Raw genomic sequence first — 18,894 nt, forward strand, 5'->3', positions numbered from 1 at the left:
GGGTACCAAGAGAGCATCATGACTGGGCCTGTCTGAGGACTCCCTTGCATCCTGCACTACACCATAATTATTACTCATGTTGGTATTTGTAACTGTTAACAGAAAGGGAAATCATGTTCGATGTATTCTGCTTAAGAAGTCAGAGATTAAAAGGTATTTATAAAAATGGTTAAACCGGGGAGATAAAGTGTTGGTGTTTACCTTTAGTTATCCAGAAAATTTGATGATCCTGACACGCACATTTCCCAAGGGGTTCTCAAGAACTGAGGTTGTTATGTTGACTGGGGTTTACCTTAATGGAATGACCTGTAAAGATGAAACTCAACTTTTCTCAGTCCTAGTGACTGACTCCTAAAAGACCGATGACTACCCTGGCATTTACTGAACATCTGTATAATCCACTCTAGTGCAAGCCACTGTCCTCTCACACATGGCCTATGAGCCAAGCCTCCTAACTGGCCCCCAGACATTCACTCTTACCTCCCCCCACTCTCTTCTCCATTCTGCAGCCAGCGTGATCTTTTTTAAAATGCAAGCTGTCCACATCACTTTGCGGCTCCAGTCCTTCACTAGCGTCCCTTGTTTTTAGGATAAAGATCAAAATTTTCAACATGACTGATGCGACTGCATGATCTGGGCCTCAGCCCACTTCTCTGGCCTCATGGGGGCCATTTTTCTTCCTGTGTCCTGCCTTGCAGCCTGCCTGGCCTTCCTTGAATGTGCCAGGGTTCTTCCCAGCCCGTGGCCTGTGTTTTCTCTACCTGGAAGCTTCTCTCTCCTCCCATGCCTAAGTCCACCCCTTTGACCCTCTCTTCTTTCTGATTTTAGTCTGTCCTGACCCACTGCCGAAGTCCCTTCCCCAAGTCACATCTCTCACGACACTCTGTACTGTTATTTCTCCGTTCCTGTCACCATGACCCTAAGCATTTGTGTGGTTATATGATTGCCTCCCCCGCCAGACTGAGGACAGTGGTATGTCTGTTTTATGTCCCCACTGCATCACCGAATCTAGCAAAGTACTGACTCATAGAAGGTGCTTGGTAAATATTTGTGAAAGGAATAACTGCAGAACAAATAAACACTTGGTAACATGTTTGGCAGTGTGGGTAAGAGAGAGATCGAGAAACTGGGACCAAATGTAATTAAGAAAATCAAAATCCTAGTTTGGGAGGATCGGAGAAGTTTCACCATTAGACTCTACAAAGTGGGTAGAATTTATCCAGACAGCGCTGGGGTGGGAGGGCAGAGGCAGGTCATTCTATATGGATGAAACGGTAAGAGCCAGTAAGGGAGAAAGGCAAAAATAGGAGGAGTTTGGGTCGTGCAGAGTAAATGTGCCTGGTTGAAATTGTGGGTTTGTGAGGTGAGCTGTGAAAAATAAGACCAGAAGATTTGCTTGGGTCAGATTACGGCAGATCCTGCACACCATTCAAAGGAAGTTAGACTTTACTGATTGACATCCAAGAAACACTGAGGGTTTGGGGTTTTTTTAATTTTTTGCCTGATGGTTACTTTTATCTTCACCTAGATGTACCACGGTCATCAAATTCTCTCATCTTTTCTCAAGACTCAGAAAGAGTCTAATGTTAACCCATCCACAACCCTCTGAATCTCATCTTCTGTCCCCACTTGAGTATATCACTCCAACACCTCTTTTCCTGCATGTTGTCGACGAGCTCCCGTCCGTCTGCCATCCAACACATGTTGCTACCTCATGCTCCAGTGAGGGCTGCACTTGAACTTCTATTCCTGATTCTTCTTTCTCTACATCCTCCCCACCTCCAGCCATAGTTTTTGTTGCTTCAGTTCTGATGTCCATGACAAAGATGCCAAGATTATAGCTCTGAAGTGACTTGACTCCTCATGGCAGTTTTCATATGAGTTTATTCACTCACCACCCCCATGTGCCAGGCTCTGTGCCAGGATGGAGAGGCAGCAGTGAAACAAAACAGGCCAGTGCCCGCCTGTATGAAGGCTAAGTTCTACTGAGGAACCAGAAAACCAACAAGCAAATTCAAGACCAAGTGGCCACATAATGAGCAGGGTTGGTGCTGGGCACAGTTTTTACAGCTGGTTGCCTCAGTGTTTCCAGTTGGATGTCTGACTTTTCCTCATTCTCAATCTCAAAAAGAGATTCCCTTCTTCTCTCAAACTAGTAACCCGGTTGACTTCCCTACTTGGGGCAGAATTCTCTTATAGCCAGTCTGTCGCCAAGTCCTGAGAATGAGTCCCTCAAAATCTGTTACACCACCCTGTCAGTTCTTGGTTACCCTGTGCTGAAATTCTTTCAGTAACCTCCTAAATGTCCTCCCTGCTTTCTAGGATTTTGCTCCTGCGTCTTATCTTCTCTCCTGACACCAGATTCATCCTCTCAAAGCTTTCCTTTCAATGTCTCACTTGTCAGTTAAAAGCTGTCAGTAGCACATTCACTAGGGATAAAGTACAGGCCCAACTCCAAAATGTTTAGTTTTCCCTCTGACACCTGATCCTTTAGAGACCTTTATCTGTTCTACATACTATAACGCACCTACTTTCGATTGAATCAGATGAAACTGCCATTTTTGTGTGTCTAAAAAATGGGTGAATACTGGCCGTTTATATGTTTCAACGTAATTCCACTTACCAATAAATGGTTGCCTGCGTATCTTTCTCCCATGTTACATTGTGAGTTCCTTGACGATCGTATCTTTATCTTCATGATGCTCATTGCTCTCCTGTCTACTACAGCATCTAGCACGTAGTAAATAATGATAATTAAATGCCCCCAGTCACAGCATGCTTTGCTCCTGCTTATGCCCATCTCCTGTGATGCTTACTGACTTGTTGAATCACATCTGGCCCGCCCTTCACTGCCAGCTGGACTCATGCCTCCTTCATGCAAATGCTCACCACTTCTCCCACCACACCTCTCAGCCACTAGTTGTGCCCCCTCCCCTGCCCACACACATACAAGCAAGTCAAATATCATTCTTTAACATTCAGGGCATACGTTGTGTGTTTTACTTGGCATCTGCCACATTGTGGAGCATAACATCGCACTCTTAACAATGAGTTGAGAAATCTCTGTTTCTGGCCCTTATCCCTCATGCTGGGATGCAGCCCCCTGTCTCCAGCTGTCTGTGACATTACTGCACTCGGATGACTCGCCTGGCGCTCCTCAGCAGACCTGAAACTGGACTCCTCACCTACCATCTCCCAGATAATCTTTTCTTAACCCCCATCCACTCAGCCACCTTGGCTCTCCTTCATTCTTGAGCCTTTTCCTGCAGTCGTGTTGCAGTGGATCATCATCACAGTGATTGCATATTCTTCATTCTGGCTCTGGATTTTCATGGGACTTGTAAAGTTTTTATTCCTGGGAGCTTCAAGAGCAGAAGCATGGCTCCCAAATCACAGTAGCATTCTCTAGGACCTACAGGCTCCTGGTACACAGGCCCCTTCCCCCTGGTCCTGCCCCTCTTCTGGCTCCCTTGCTGTCTGCAAACCTTTCCTCTGATGTTCTCTGGTACATTGTCTGTGTGATTATCTTCATCAAATATGATGATCTTTTAAGTAAGAATTGCCTTTGTCTACCAGCCTATCACAGACATCACCATGTCTCCCAAATTATTTCTCTGTACTGACAGATATGTTTCTGACCTCAGGAAGAGTGTTGTTGAAACAAGCTTTCTTTGTTATTAGAATGATTTCTGGAATCCCTTCTCTCAGCACCTTGTGAGATAGCATCTTCTTCCAGTTCGCTGGTGTTTCCTGTGGGTTAGCTTTTATCTCAGCAACTGAGTCCCGGGATCCGTGAAGACAAGGCCCACATGTGATAGCTTCTGTCATCTGCAGTGCATTGACATACAGTTAGACATTCACAGGCATGCTCAGAAAAGACTTGTTCGAATAATATGTTTTATGTGTATAACTTCCGTTTTTGTATATTTATGGGTTGTGTGTCTCTGAATGTGTCTGCCGTACACTCTCTGAGAAGTACTCATCTACGTGGTTTGGGAGGCAGGGATCTCTTGGACATATCCCCTGGCCGTCAGGCCATCAGGCCCATGACATTAAAACTATTATTAAGTCATGGGTTCCAGAAGCTCCTGGCTGTGGCCGGCCAGGTGAAGGGCCTACCTACAGTGTACAATTCCTTTTCTTCCCACCTGCTTGGGAGGCTTCCTTTTCCTTCTAAATAGGAAAGATGAATTTTTCTGTTTTAAACATAAAAAAGGAATGTGTATGTGTATATATGTTTGGGTATCCGTGCTTATGTACACGTATGTACATATATGTATGTGTGTGTACATATATGTATATATATATATATATATATATATATATATATATATATATATATATGAAGGAAATACACCAAAATGTAAATAGTGGTTATTTCTGGATGGTGGCTTTTTCCAAATTCTCTCTGACAAGAAAATCACTTCTATTAACAAAGAAAACCCTCACTGATGTCATTTTTAAAAGACAGGAAGGAACACAATTATTAGATGGTTGCTGAGGTCCACCCTCAGCATGAACCAAGGACAAGGGGGCAAAAGCAGGTACCTCGTAGGAAACAGGGGGATTGACTTCTCAGTATCTCAAGAGGAGGGAAAGTGACCAGAGAGTAAATTTGGACCGATGTGTAGGATGGGCCAAGGTTGTGAGCTGAGGAACTGAAAACTGTGTTTGGTTGTAGAGGTCAGGAGCCTTGGACAGTGAAAGGAAAGAGAAGGAAAATTCATGGTGTGTCCGGTTGGGGGTGACAAGGAGATGAGGAGTTCCATCAGGGTTTTCCCCCAAATGTAGCTATTTAGCGAAGGTATGGAAAGGGTGAGGAAAAGCTGAAAGTGAGTTCATGAAGAGATTCCATGGAGAGATATGCAGAGGGAGAGACAGAAAGCAGACATATTTCAAGTTTGGTTTTAAGCCCCTGTGATTCCAGAGGGGGAGGTTTCCAGAGTGACTCAGCATGGGGATGCTGGGACCCAGGTGAGGACGACACAGGGAGCCTCCGTGAAGGAAATGGGTTACCCTGCGTGGGCAGCAAGGTTTCGAATAGGAGGTTCATCATTAGGTCAAGACCCAGCTCTCCCCCGGCCCCTCACCTCCCTCTCTCCCTTCAGCTCCCACAGTCTGAGGGCAGAGGGAATGTTTTCTGATAAGAATTCTTGGTAAAGAGGCAATTTTTAACCTTTCTGAATTTGAAACAAAACAAAGAAATTACATGAAACCAATATTTTCAAGGTTGTTTCTCCCACACTGCCTAGTTCCATGGTTCTCTCAGAGGATTCCCTGAGCAGAGGGAGAAACAGAAAGAGGAAAAACAGGAAGATGGACTCTTTCCTGCTGTAGCTGGGGTGGTCCTCCAGAGGTGGGAAGTGCCTGGCCTGTCACTTGGGAGGGAGCGCACTCCACACCACCTGCCAGGCCTTCCTGCTCATCACTAAGCTGCTAGACTGCCTAGTCTTCCTCAGTAAGCTCCTGAGAGCATTCGGGATGAGGAAGCCTGGGGTCAGCATGAGCAACAAGCAGACATCTAAAAGCCAAAAGGAGACCCTTCAGGCAGAGTAGAAAGCCAGAAAGAACACATACAAAGGTCACCAGATCAGTCCTTAAAAAAGAACTAAACTAAAGACACACTTCACGGTGCTTACGTCTTTCCTGTGTACATGATTCAGTATTTTTACTACTCTATATCTCCGTGTTTAATTCTGATGGCTACATCAGGGAAAATCTCCAGTCCAGGCTCTAGTCTGACATTTGGGGTGGAGAAAAGCTCTTTTAAACCAGTTAATATAATTTGCAGAGTTCCCTGTGTATCATGGAAACAAACAGAGCACTTAAAGTCCCCATCAAGGGTAATACCCCGCGCCTCCTGCCGCCCCATCTAATAGGAAAGGCCTACTCCTTCTCTTAGAAAGCCCTGCTGTAATTGGGCAGACCAAGGAAAGCACAAAGGCTGCCTGCAAGGAAGCCATCCAGAGCATGAACAGCTGACAATAACAACCGCCTCTCTTGCTGAACTCCTTATAGGAGCCTGGCAGCTTGTGTATATACTCCTTCATTCTGTCCTCACAACAGTTCTTCAAGGTAAGTACCATTATCCTCATTTTGCAGATGAGGAAAATGGCACTCAGAGAGGTTCAATAACTTGCCCAAGGTCACACAACCAGAAAGCGGCAGAACCAAGATTTGAACCCAGGGCTCTCTGATGTCCACTATGCACACTGCCTTCCCCTGGACACGCTCACTAAAGAAAACAATTGGATAATTCAGGCCAAAACACACAAAGTAACATTATAGCCAAATGGTCTAAGTCCTATCATTACTGCCCCCTCCCCATCATCTGAATGAAACACACCTGAATTAAAATACCAAGAGCATTCCATGTTCCATGGATGCCATGGGTCAGTTGCTCACTGACTTGTGTGCCTAGCAGAACAAGGCACGAATCAGGAGCATAGAGGAAGCTGTTAATTAGGTCTTAACCATGGGAGTGGTAATTTGGGCACACTCCTGCCTCACTGGTTTCCCACTCCATCAAAAACAGCCAGAACATATATTCAACTGAAGATGCATTTAAAAATATAATGGAAAATAGTTGCCTCAAATTCTTTATGGATCGAGAAAGAGTACACATCTATAACATATAAATATGTTCCCCATTTGTGGCTATTTTTATACCACTGGATGTCCAGTGTTGTCTCTTGTGCTCCCAGGGTCTGCAGAACATCTCTCTATTGCTCAGAAAGTTGCATTCTGGGTGTCTAGTATTAGAATGGAGCCTACATTCTATTATATAAAGTATTTATATAAAGGGATCTGTACCTGAATAGGGGGAGGCAAAGGAAATCTCAGCACAGGCCCCTCCCCACCTAAAATAAAAGAATACAGGGGAGGTCTGGTTAATAAAAGCCACCGTCCTACGAAGAAGGTCTCACTGATTCTCGGCCCTCATGGAAAATGCCCAAGACAAGTACTTTTGGACAGTGTGTGCTGACAGATGTGAAAACGCAGTTGAAACACTGCAAAACTCGGGTTTTCCAGCGATGGAGTGATTGGGACATAGGGAAGGTCTCTGTGCTAAGGATTCCAAACCAGGCAACCTGCAGAGTTATGAGGGAAGTATTTCTAAAAGCTAACTTTAGGCCCTACCCTGGCCTACTGAATCAAAATGCCAAAGGTATATAGTGACTGGACATGGAACATATATGAATTCCACACTGGGAGTTATTTTCTAAATAATAGAAATCATTCACATCTCAAAAAAAAAGTGATGGCCTTTCTCTCTCTCTCTCTCTCTCTCTCTCTCTCATACACACACACACACACACACACACACACACACACACACACTTCCACTTCCACTTAAACTTTTCCCACTAATCCTTTCTTTAGGCCAGATTTTTAGAAAATCATCTCAATGAGATTATGAACAGCTATCATTTTTAAAGTTAAGAGCTATGCATTGGCGTTCACTACTCTTTCATGTTACCAACTGGGCTATATAAAATAATGGCTTCCTATATTAATGTGTCTATATTTTCTCAGGGTTTTAGAGGAAAGCATTCAGTTTGCCTACGTGTCTCATATATCAAACCATCAGACAGATTTGCAGGTGCACAGAGACAATCACAACTTAGATTTAAAGGGGGATAAACATTTTTCTGCACAACCTAATGAGTATGTAGAACGAAGTGACCCAAACCACTTCTACTTAGGTCCTTGAGGATAAGATGGATCCTCAAAATATGTGAGATGCTTTCTCAGACCTTTGAAATCCACAAACATACAAATGTACAAATATCACTTAGGAGGTGGATTCTCCTTTACAAGAGGCAACATAGCACAGTGGTTAAGGATAGCCTCAGAATCAAACCGACCACAGTGCAAATCTCACTCCCTTCACTTGCCGGTTGTTTGATCCTGGGCGGGGCCTCTCAGGGCTCCAGTCTGCAAAATGGAGGTAATGGTATTACCCACCCCATAACGTTGTGGTGCAAATTACGAGAAACGATGCATGCCGGACACTCAGCCTTTGGCTTGGCGCATGCTAAAGACTCAACAAATATTAGTTGTTAATAATACTGATAATAAAAATGATGAAGACCTTTAGCTATTTTAATAAACGACAATAAAAATATTTTTTAAAACTGTCTCCCCCTTCAGAATATTAAGAACTGTGTAAAGAACAAAATGTCAAATTCGGCATTTATAAAACTGTTAAATTCGACCACTGCAGTAAATTCTACAAATCTTAGAGCACATCTATAAACTAAACTGGTAATGACAGTGATTTATGGTGTGAGCTAAGCAGGACAGTGGACACCACCCCTCCACCACCCCACCACCCCACCTCCCCATTAATGTAATGCAATATAAAATTCCTAAGGCCCTTTTGCCATGGCCAAGGTGAGCTCAGTGGTCAGCAGTACCTTCCATGAATCCTAAGTATCCCTAATCTTCCTCACAGGTCAGGGTAACTACCATTTTAACTTGATGCTGAAGTGTTTTCTCTCCCTTAATGAACAGTTTTTGCATGGCTGGAATTCTTGCTAAGGGAGCTTGTAAGACTGCTGAATCACAGACCTGTACCTTTTTTCTCATTTCTATATGGCAGATATGAGGAGCTGAGCCACAGTCAAATATGGGGTCATACTCCTTAACTTATCTTGAACTTTTCTCTTGGTTGAGGCATTGCTCTTTAGAATACTTCAGTCCTCCAATAGCACTAGAAGTTGACTTTCTTTGAGGGGCCATTGTTAAGGACACATTCCATTGTTCCGGTGGCCAAGTAGAGTCGGCGTGGCCACACTGGAATATGGAAGCCGGGTCTCTGGCAGGCTCCCTCACTCCCTCAGTAATCCACTCCCTCAGCCAGCCCTGCGGCCTCAGAGACCAACCACATGCCTCAGAAAAATTGCAGATTACCACATGTCATAGACCCTGGAAACACTTGAAATCAGGAATTTTAAGTCACTCACTGCCAAAGATCTGCTACATAAATGGGTAAACTTTTCTCAGTTTCTTTCCCCCAAATGAATGTCATAGTGAGGCTTGCTGGCAGGCACAGGGATCCTAAAAGAGTTGAAACAAACAAAACAAAAAGGATATGAAATAAACACTGAGGATCACTCATAGGACCTCATATTTAATGCAGCCCTCCTTATGTTCTTCCTGGCTCTCCTCCTGCTTTTATGTGTGGGGGAAACCACCACAGGACTGCTCAACCAGGAGCTATTGCAGAGAAAAGTATATGGATTGGAACCCTGACCAAGTCAGTAAAAGTGGCCGGTCAGCGATCCTCATCTGGATCCTGGACTTGGTCGGCTTCTTCTGAACCTTCAGACCAAGGAGTGTCCTACACAGCACTCTGCTCACTCCATTTCCTCTTCTCAGAAAATGATTGTGTATTTGCCAGGTTGCACTCTGTGCCTTGGGTTGCTAGAAATACAGTAGGTTGCACTGATGATTTAACTCTGTTTTCTATAAAGGGCTACGGGATCTCATGCAGATTTTTGCAAAGTCATATGCAAATCACAGAGCCCCGGCCCTTTTCTTAACAGGATGGCAACCTTGCTCCTCGGTGGCACCTGGGACCTGGAGATCCTTTCTCCACTTACGTTTAGCGCGCAGCCTGGGACTTGTCCCTGCAGCTCACCGGGTTAGCCGTGCCGCCGTTGGGACCTCCCACCTGGACTCCCTTCACCCACCTCTCTTGAGACTACTCTGGCAGGGCTGGTGTGGGGTACAGCCTTTGCTCAGAGAGCAACATGTTCCAAGCAAAATCTGCCCACCTGGGCCATGGGCTTGCCCCTCGGGCTCCCTGCTTCTCTACTGGGTGCGATTCGAGGTTGCTGAGCTTCCCTCCAAAGTTGAAAATGGTGGGACGGTAGGGACCTGTGAGAGGCCCCATGACCCAAGCTACTTCCCGCGGCTCCCAATCCAAACACCAGGTACCCCAGGCCCTCACTGCCCGGGAGGTCTGCAGTGTGAGTGGGCACGTTCGTCAGAGGGACATACTTATCTCTGGAGTTTTTCTCCAGGTTGAACATCTCTGTTGTCAGTGGCCCCCAATCTAGAAAACCCATTGTTCTAATCTAGCCTACCTCCCCCACATCCTGAGAAAGAGGGAGGAGGAACAAGGGATAGTTTCTGGTAGAGAAGAGGATGGTTAACTCTAGCTGTTCCCAAACATTGGCCCAACCACATCCCCAGCAAATGTTCTATCTGAGTCAGCCTGCCCAGGTTTTGTCAGAATTTTCCGGCTCCTCTAACCGCACTCACCTCTGAGGTCTCTGGTTCAAAGACCACCCTCCTAGCCTCCGTGTGCTTCGAGATTACCCTGTTGGTGGTGGGTGGGGAGTGGGAGAAGAAATAAAGGAAACAAACTGGCTCCATGTTGGTTAACTGTTGAGACTAGAAGGTCGGGGACGTGGCCATTCATTATACCATTCTCTCCACTTTTGTATGTGTTTGCAATTTTTCATAATAAAAAGTTAAAAGTTTAAAAAGTCCTCCAGCTTCCAAGACACTCAAGAGAGCCCCAACCCCTAACAGAGTTTCCTGGAGACCCCACACCAAGTCAAGAGGCAAGGATGATTCCATTACATATATATATATATGTATATATATATGTGTATATATATACTCATTTTCTAATTTTTTAAGGCCCACTGCTTTATTTTCAGTAGACTAAACCTTATTTCTAAAAGGTCCCGAGGTTGGGCTCACTTCCCCCAGCTGGGTTATGGGGGAGGACTGGGTAAAGGGGTCCTTAAGATCCTGAAAGTTTACACTTCCATGTACCTCACAGTCTTGTGAGGATGGGACTTGTTCAGTGTTCTGAACTTTGTGGAGGAAACACGCTCTCAATTCACAGTGTCATTCCCTGGAATTGCACCTGGCTCAGGAAAGGACTGTCTTTGTACTTGAATTTAAATCCAATGGAGAACCTTAATATGGGCATTTGCATGACTGAGAATTGCTGCTGTCTTTTTTCCGTATGTCACTTTCTTGAATGTGTTCTAATAAAATGATTCTAAAGCAGGCTGTGATATACAGTGATTTATAAATACTTTCTGTTGAGCGCTGAGGCCCTTAATTTCCTACCAAGAATCCACCCCATTCCACTTTCTGGAAAGATCTGTCTAGCTGGGACAGACGCAGGAACGTCCGTATGGCATGCCGTGATGGCGGCACTTCTGCAATTGCGGTCATTAATAAGAATCATGTCAACCACAGGAATTTTGTGTTCTGGTTGCCTAGCAGCAGAATTTGTTTTCCAGAATAAAGATGGCCATATGTAGTGGATGAGTGCGGGGGTGAAGGGGGGGCGGGCGAGTGGAGGAGGCAGGGCAGGAGCAGGAGTATAATTCACTCTACCAGGGAGGGAACAAGGCAGAAGGAGAGACAAAGGCAGCTGAAAAGAGAGACAAGCAAGGTTCAGTCGTGTTCTGTTCAGTGATAACCCTCAGCACATTCAAAAGATAATGAGTTGTTAAATTTTATTTACAAAATTGCACCTTTGGCTCTCATGACGTAGCAAGTTAGAAATCTCAAAATCTCATTAAGCAAACTGGAAGCAAAGGAAGAAAATACAGATCTCCAAAGGTAGATACTTTGAGAAACACTTTTTATCTCAATCATTACCCCCCTCAACCAGACAGGCCAGGGCACTAACATGAGCTGGTAACCAACTGAGGCTGCCTCTCTAGCGAAGGAAGCATTGTTAGAAACCTCCTAACGGGCCAGGAGGGCAGAACCAGACAAGGAGGCTTCTGTTTGCTGAGCACCTTTCTCATACAGGTGCTGGGAAGCCTCCTGATATACATCATCCCCTCTAATCTTCACAGCCACCCTGAGAGGCAGGCAGTTCTGTTTTCATTTTTCAGATGAAGAGGCTAAAGCTAAGGGAAGTAAATAACTTGCATAAAATCATAAAGCTGAAAGATAGCAGATCTGTGATTCAAATTTAGGTCTCTGATCTCCAAGTCCATGCTTTTGCAAACCACAGGGCTGTTGCCCCTGTGCCCAGCTTGGGCTCTCTCCTCTGCACTGCTGTGGTCTTCACCTTAATGGATTGGGCACCTTCTGTATGCCCTGGGAGTGAGGGGGTGGGCACAGGCAGTGTCCTGCTCTTCCTTGTGTGATTGGAGGTCTCTTCCAGTCCAGGTCTTTGTAGCCCACGTCCATGTCCCTGTGACATACTAGTGCAGAGCACAGGCTGATGAGTCTGAGATCACCATCTGGCTTTCATAGGGATTGGCTCACTTAGCAAATACCTGGTGCCTACAAGTGCTGGGCATATGAACTAGGTGGGCAAATATAGACTCACCCCTGTTCTCATGGAGTTTGCCAGTAGAGGATACCTACATTAATCAAGTAACACATGAATAGATTTATAATAACAACTGCTGAAAGGGGCCTTGAAGATCACTGAGATCAGCAAATGAAATGAGACCCAGAAATGCTAAGCAGTTTGCCCAGGACCACACAGCGAGTTAGGGGCAGAGGACTAGAACTCTGGTTTTCATTCTTAGACTGCTATTTTCCCTGCCATGTCACCCTCTAGTCTGTCCCACACCCATAGACTGCCCCTAGCCCCAAACAGCCAGATAAACATGTTGATCAATCAGTACACTCTCCCAGTGCCTAGGAAAAACCGGATAGCACATTTTGTAATGACAAACGGTATCGTGAACCAAATCCCCAAGGACGACATATACCCAAGCCTTGTTCGTAGACTTTTTTTCAGAGCCCAAAGCAGGAACAGAGAGGCAAGGTTCCCATGCCATAGCAACATTGCCTAATAAGGATGGTTGCAGGTGTTTCAGTGTTTTGGTGTGACCCCAATATTTTCACATCTCCCAGGTTCAGCAGCTATTCATTCACCCATTAATTCAACAAATATTTACTGAGTGCCCTCTAGTGCTGCTAGGCATAGTTCTCAGAGCTGGGGACACAACACTGAACAAAATGGACTGTCCTTATAGAGCATATATTCTAGCCCAGGGAGACAGTCAGTAAACAAAATAGAAAGCAAGTAATACAGCATATTAGAAGGTGATAAGTGCTACAAGAAGGGGGTAGGGAGTCTCCAAGGTGGGGATGAATTGTTAGGGTGGTTGGGAAAGGGACCTACCTGAGAAAATGATGTTCCAGATCATCATTTTCCACACATACACACACACACTCACACACACATACACACACAGAGCTATGCAGTGTGATGTAGAGAGTCCCATAAGCCTTCCCCTGCCTCCCTCAGAAAAGTAAAAGTTTGTCATTGTCATGTCCCAGAGCCCAATTCCTAGCTTCCTTTTTCTCTCCTTTGGCCAAACTAGGGGTTCTTAAATCTGAGTGTTTATCAGACTCATCTAGAGGACTTTGTTAAAACAGATTGCTGGGCCCTACTCCCAGAGTTTGTGAATCAGTACATGGGGGTAGATCCAAGAATTTGCATTTCTAACAAACTCCCAAGAAATGCTGATGCTACGCACCCAGGGTCCACACTTTGAGAGCCACCAGATTAATCTATTATAGCTGCAAGGTCCCTGTTAAAATGAAACTATTACCCAAAAAAGGATGCATCCATTCACTAGGGTGAATGGACATTATCAAAGTAGCTATCCTTGAAGAGCAGGGCCCTCAAGAAAGGGGACTACTTTTAATTGGGGAAAGTTTCAGAAACCACAGCCCAAGACCCTAAGCATTGAGGAGTTAGGGCAAGGGACAGTTCCTTAAAAAGTGGCAACAACAATATTTCATAGCCTATCAGTGCTTTGCATTTTCTTAGCATTTAATACATTTACAAGTCCTATTTAGCCCACTGTTCTCTTTTGGCACAGTTAGTTTGTTAGGTAGAACAGGTGTCATTATTACATTTATGGATAAGAAAATTGAGACACAAAGAGATTGTATGGCCTTCCTTGGGCATCAAGGAACCCCAGTGGCCTTATGCCTCATCCAGTGTTCTTTCTCCTTTAACACTCTTCATAACGCTAGCTACGGCTTTCTCCTGGGGCCTCCACCTCTGGGTCATTGAAATCCAGGACACAGAGTCACTCTTTGCCTTTTGCTCTGTTTAAAATCCCACTTGCTGCAAGTAGATTATCCACATGGGCGATTAACTGTGGCAAATACTAAGCCCTGCGGGAGTTTCCTCTGCCATAAACACATCTCTTCTCTTCTACTACCAGATATTATACAGAGAAAACGCTAACTCATTTTAATATTAGCCTAAGCTAGAACTAATCATTATGAAAGCAAACCTGCTGGGGGAAAAGCACACATCATACTTCCAAAGGCAAATAGAAATGGCATTTTGATTATATGTACCATTGCTTCCATCCCGTTAGCAGAGATAATTGAAAGTTTTCTGTATCACTAAAGCACACAGCAGAATGAGAGTGGGTTTTGTTAAATCTGATGGCTGGTGAATCACATTCTTAGGCATTTAAATATTTAAAAAAATCATGGGCATGGGGCATGAAAGATAAAAATTCTCCCTTCCAGTACATGTTCTTCTAGTTATTTTCGCCAGTCCTGCACTGATTCCTCACAGTGAGAGAGTGAACTGTCCCACTGAATCTCACAGACAGTGCTCCATGGGTTATAAGGAGCTGTCTCTCTTCAGCCTCCATACTGTTTTTGACCATGCAGGAGCCCAAGGTTTAAACAATTTTATTTCTAAAACTGCCCTCATCTGTCTCTCAACCCATTGATATTCTGACATCTTCCTTCAGTTACTGCCATTGGGACCACTCATTTATTCTATAAGCATTTATTAAGCACTTACTATGTACCAGACTCCATAAGCGCCACTGAACAGGCTACAAAACTGAGTTAGAAATAATCCTATCCTCAAAGAACATGGCATATAATGGAATCACTCTGTAAATTATATAAAATAATTAACATTTGAGTATATTCTGGATGCAGATTTTAAACCATGTTAACTTCTCCCATTTCATTCCCTACTCACTGTATACTCAGTTAAAGCTAACTGATGAGTTGTTTTAGCTTCAACATAAAATAGGCATCATTGGCAAAGGAGATGTACCTGGGAAGGAGAAGAGTGGGCTGTGGAAAGAGCGCTGCTCCCTTTCTGAGCACACGTGGAGATATGCATAAGCAGCCCAAGAACATGGTAACGGGGGGGCCGTGTAGGGTCTAAACTCTGCTGTCGATTTCCACCAGTGGACTGTCACAAATTGAGTATCTGAGGGTCATAAAGCTTGCATCATTAGGAATTCCGTATCGATGCAAGATCCAGTGTGAAGGTGTTTTTTCTGAGTTTTAGACTCCAAAGTATGCTATAAAAATTACTATTCCTTAAAAGAAAGTTCATGCCCACTGTGACACATGGACTGAGCATGTAAGAAAATAGGTGGAGCTGGAGGAGATAGGGTGGGATGCAGAGGATTCAGTTAGTTGGGTCAGAGAGAATCCATGAGACAAAGAGATGCAGACCATAATCAGACAATGTGTGTGTATGCGCATGTGTGTGTGTGCATATGTATGCACAAATATATATGCATAGAAAGGTGTTGGAAGCCAGTAAAAAGGATTTTGTGAGGATGTGAGCCCTTTAAATAAATTCTAAATTCATAATCCAAAAAGGAAGACAAGTTTAGAAAACCAGAAGTACAGTGGAAAGAGAAGGGTAAGATTGTTGTTCTGCTGACCAAGTAACTCCAGGAATACCACTAACACACCTTCCCCCTATATATTGGGCCACTTGAATGTGCCGCACCTTTGACTCCCTCAGCACCTTCAAGCAGCTGCTCAGGCTCTGCCCCCATTCTGCTTTAGGTTGGGCTTTGTGAATAGTGGAATCCCAAGAGAGAGGGGGTTCAGGGCAGATAGGCAGCTGGATCTCAGATCTGTCTTACGAACTTCTGCCAGCTCTGCAAGCATCTCCTGGCCCTAGAGGGCATTTTCACACCCCAGGTGCTATATCCAGTCTTATCGGCAACCATCCAGGGTGCTAGTGGCCTGATAATGGAGCCAGGCCGACTGTGGGTGGGTGTGGTCATGGATAGTGATAGCCACAGGGAGAATTTAGAGGATTCAGAAATAGCAGTGATGGGGGGAGGGGGTGTCTCTATGTAGCTGCCTTTGAGTTTCTGGGGTGGTAGAATAAGGAGTGTCATTCAGTCTGTAAGGATGTCCAGGGATTCTGTTGCCTTCAGTGGTGACCTTTTAACTGGCCATACACCCAGGCATAGCCTGGAGTTTTTAGATTTGGCAATGCCAAGTTTTACTGAGTTGTTGTTACGGCACCCATCAGGGTAAAAGCACCAGGGTGGGAGTGGGGACTGAAATACAGGTGATGTAAAAGCAGGATTTAGATTTCGTTGGTGTGGCACTCTTACTCAGAGAGTGACCCAGGACTGTGGCACTCCAAGTATTGCTCTAGTGTTGCATGGATTCATGAGGACCTTGCATGGGTATCTTGGCCCTGGGAAGAGCAAGTCACTAATAAAACTGATTTACACAGTTCAGTGCCTCCAAGGCCAGCTGGAAGCTAGTGATGGAAATAGGAGGCTTTTGTACTTTCCAGACTCTTCCTACATTCTCATTTGATGTTGAAGATGCTACGTGTTGCTTTATTTTTTGGTGTTTCTGGGGCTGTCCAGCCAACAAATTTGCTGGAGAGCCATAGATGTAGACCGCCAAGCGAAGCAACCACAAATAGTGTAAGTACTCTCTGTCTACTCTGCAAGGCCACATGGGCAGGCTGAGAGATGGAATAGGTCATTAAAGAGGGAGGCCCTTTGCAGGGCACAACTGATTGGTTAGCATTGCAGAATACAAGTGGTAACATTCCAGCTTCATGGCACAGTGCAAGATTGCTGATAGGGCCAGACAGGTGCATGGCCTTCTAGGAGAGGCCATGAACCAGCATTCCTAGCTTCTGAGGAATGAATGATTCAGAAATTAAAGTGAGAAGGTAATTAGCCCAATGAGTCTGATGGTGTTACAAAGATGATTGCGTAGACCATCCCACAGGCCTATTTCCTGTTATTATGGCCTCAAAATTGCCTATAGTAGTTAGAAATCTGGCTGTCTTCTCCTGGATTAAATGTCTTATAAAAGAATGAATATGTGAGCAGAGGTGGAGGACGTAGAGGATTGAGTTGGGATAGTATCAGTAGTTACATTGGGCATATTGGTTGCTTTGGCAAATGTTTGACATGGAGGAGGGGGCGTCAAGGATTATGCCTAAAGTAATGTGATGATTCTGGAGGGTCCCCTTAACTATCAGAGACTATGGGAAAGGCTAATACATCCAAGAGGTCAATGAGGGGGTCATTCATCAAAAAAAACAAGGAAATGGATATTGTCAATAATTAGTGACTCTCAATAAATACTTAGATATCCATCACATCATTTATTCATTCAACAAATATTTACTGAATACCTACTTTGCCAAGCACTATTTTAGACAACAACAACAAAACAAAGAAGAATTCCTACCATCATGGAGCTGACATTCTGGTGGGAGTACAGACAAATAAATAAGTAAAATATATAAAGTGCCAGGTGATGATACATGTCATACAGAAAAATATAGCTTCAGAGGGATGTAAGAAGGGCAGGGCATGAGGGAAGAAGTGAGGGGAGGATCTGAGTTCTGGTGATTGACATAAACAGGGATATAATGAAATTAGTCCAGATGCTCCCAAGTCACATAGTGGTGATGAGGCTGTGAGTGTTGGAGCAGGGCGTGGTGTTGAGGGTTCTAGTAGGAATATACACGAGGTTTTAGAAATCTCTCTCCATTACGTCCCAGTCAAACATGAAGACATGGTGAGGAGTGGTCTTACCTAGGAACAGATAGCCACTGTCAGGTAAGGTGGCCTCTTCCCCAGCCTTCATGCCTCCATTGGAGCCAAGAGGATGTCCAAGAGTGTGCCCTACAAGTCAAGTGGGACCCCAGACTACTCCCCCAGTCTCCACCAGTCCAGGGGAGTCTTTCTGATGTGGTATTGGGCTTGGTTAGGGGACCTGGATTCCATTCAGACTGTTAAGGACCTCACCTGTAGTATGACCAAACATACTTCGAAGTTCATATAGTGAGATCCTTGAAAATAAATCCATGTATGGTCTAAATATAAAATGCATCTAGGAACCAAGATTTCATGGAAAACAGTACACATAAGTATCTGGAAACTCAAAGGGGCATTGCAGATTCTGAGAAGTGTGGTACAGTATTTTTCTCCTTAATAGATTTAAAATATGAATTCCCTTTTTTACCTCCCCCAATTCCCAGTAGACCGCAGGGCCCCACAAGTCTAGCTTGATAAAGGTTTAGCAGCAGCAGGAAGAATAGTTTCTAACCATGCCTGTTTAGGGACAAACCCCAGTCACCAGTACAAAGACAGAGAGAGTCCTGGCTCTCTCTATCACAAATAGCACGGGGCCCCAGGAGATCCAGTGAAGAGGCCTAGGAATTCATGCTAGAGTCTTGGGCTAGGAATCTGTTTCTTGGGCTCAAGTAATGGATTTGTTCAACCTCGATCTGAGTCTCTAACAGCAGGAAGATGGCCCAGTTCCAGTTGTGGTGTAAATGTACCTTCCCCATTTCCTCTCCCCAAACCCCACCGAGGACTCATTAAACATAGGCAGCAGACTTGGGGGTTAAGGAGAAGCTGGTTCTTTCCTCCCAGCTATGACTTTGCCCTCAAGAGACAAGCTTTTGAGGTTGAAGCCAAATAAGAGGAGAGCTCAGAGTACTAGCATGAACATGCGAACGTGCACACACGTTCATCACGTGATAGCTCCTATCGAATGCGAAGCCTTATCTAGAGAGATACGCTATACGACCAGTCCATAAAGTAAGTCTCAAATGGCATTGGTTAGGCCCTCTGAAAAAGGGCTGTGTGGGACAAGTTCACTGTA

The 18,894-nt window shown here is 44.6% G+C and overlaps 1 protein-coding gene and 1 long non-coding RNA gene across 23 annotated transcripts in view; one reads left to right on the forward strand and one right to left on the reverse strand.

The window, feature by feature from the left end:
• KALRN (kalirin RhoGEF kinase) overlaps positions 1–18,894 on the forward strand; it is a 647,217-nt gene that overhangs the window by 450,322 nt on the left and 178,001 nt on the right. For 6 of the 22 annotated variants that reach the window (XM_073894584.1, XM_073894593.1, XM_073894598.1 and 3 more), the window contains exon 34: positions 9,552–11,029. The exons of the other annotated variants lie outside the window; for them this stretch is intronic. In XM_073894584.1, the coding sequence (XP_073750685.1) occupies positions 9,552–9,614 (63 nt within the window). In that variant the 3' untranslated portion in view covers positions 9,615–11,029. Of the gene's footprint in view, positions 1–9,551; positions 11,030–18,894 lie in introns of those variants that run through there. 22 annotated transcript variants of the gene reach the window in all.
• LOC112827151 (uncharacterized) lies at positions 1,481–8,732 on the reverse strand. Its single transcript, XR_003209162.2, has 5 exons — positions 8,581–8,732; positions 6,814–6,860; positions 3,712–3,828; positions 2,624–2,730; positions 1,481–1,808 (listed from the first exon to the last, which is right to left on the reverse strand). It is a non-coding gene; the product is annotated as an uncharacterized lncRNA (long non-coding RNA).

This window comes from Callorhinus ursinus, unplaced genomic scaffold (assembly GCF_003265705.2).
Source record: "Callorhinus ursinus isolate GAN/ISIS: 27379988/994484 unplaced genomic scaffold, GSC_fseal_2.0 scaffold1, whole genome shotgun sequence".
In the NCBI taxonomy this organism is placed as follows: Eukaryota; Metazoa; Chordata; class Mammalia; order Carnivora; family Otariidae; genus Callorhinus; species Callorhinus ursinus.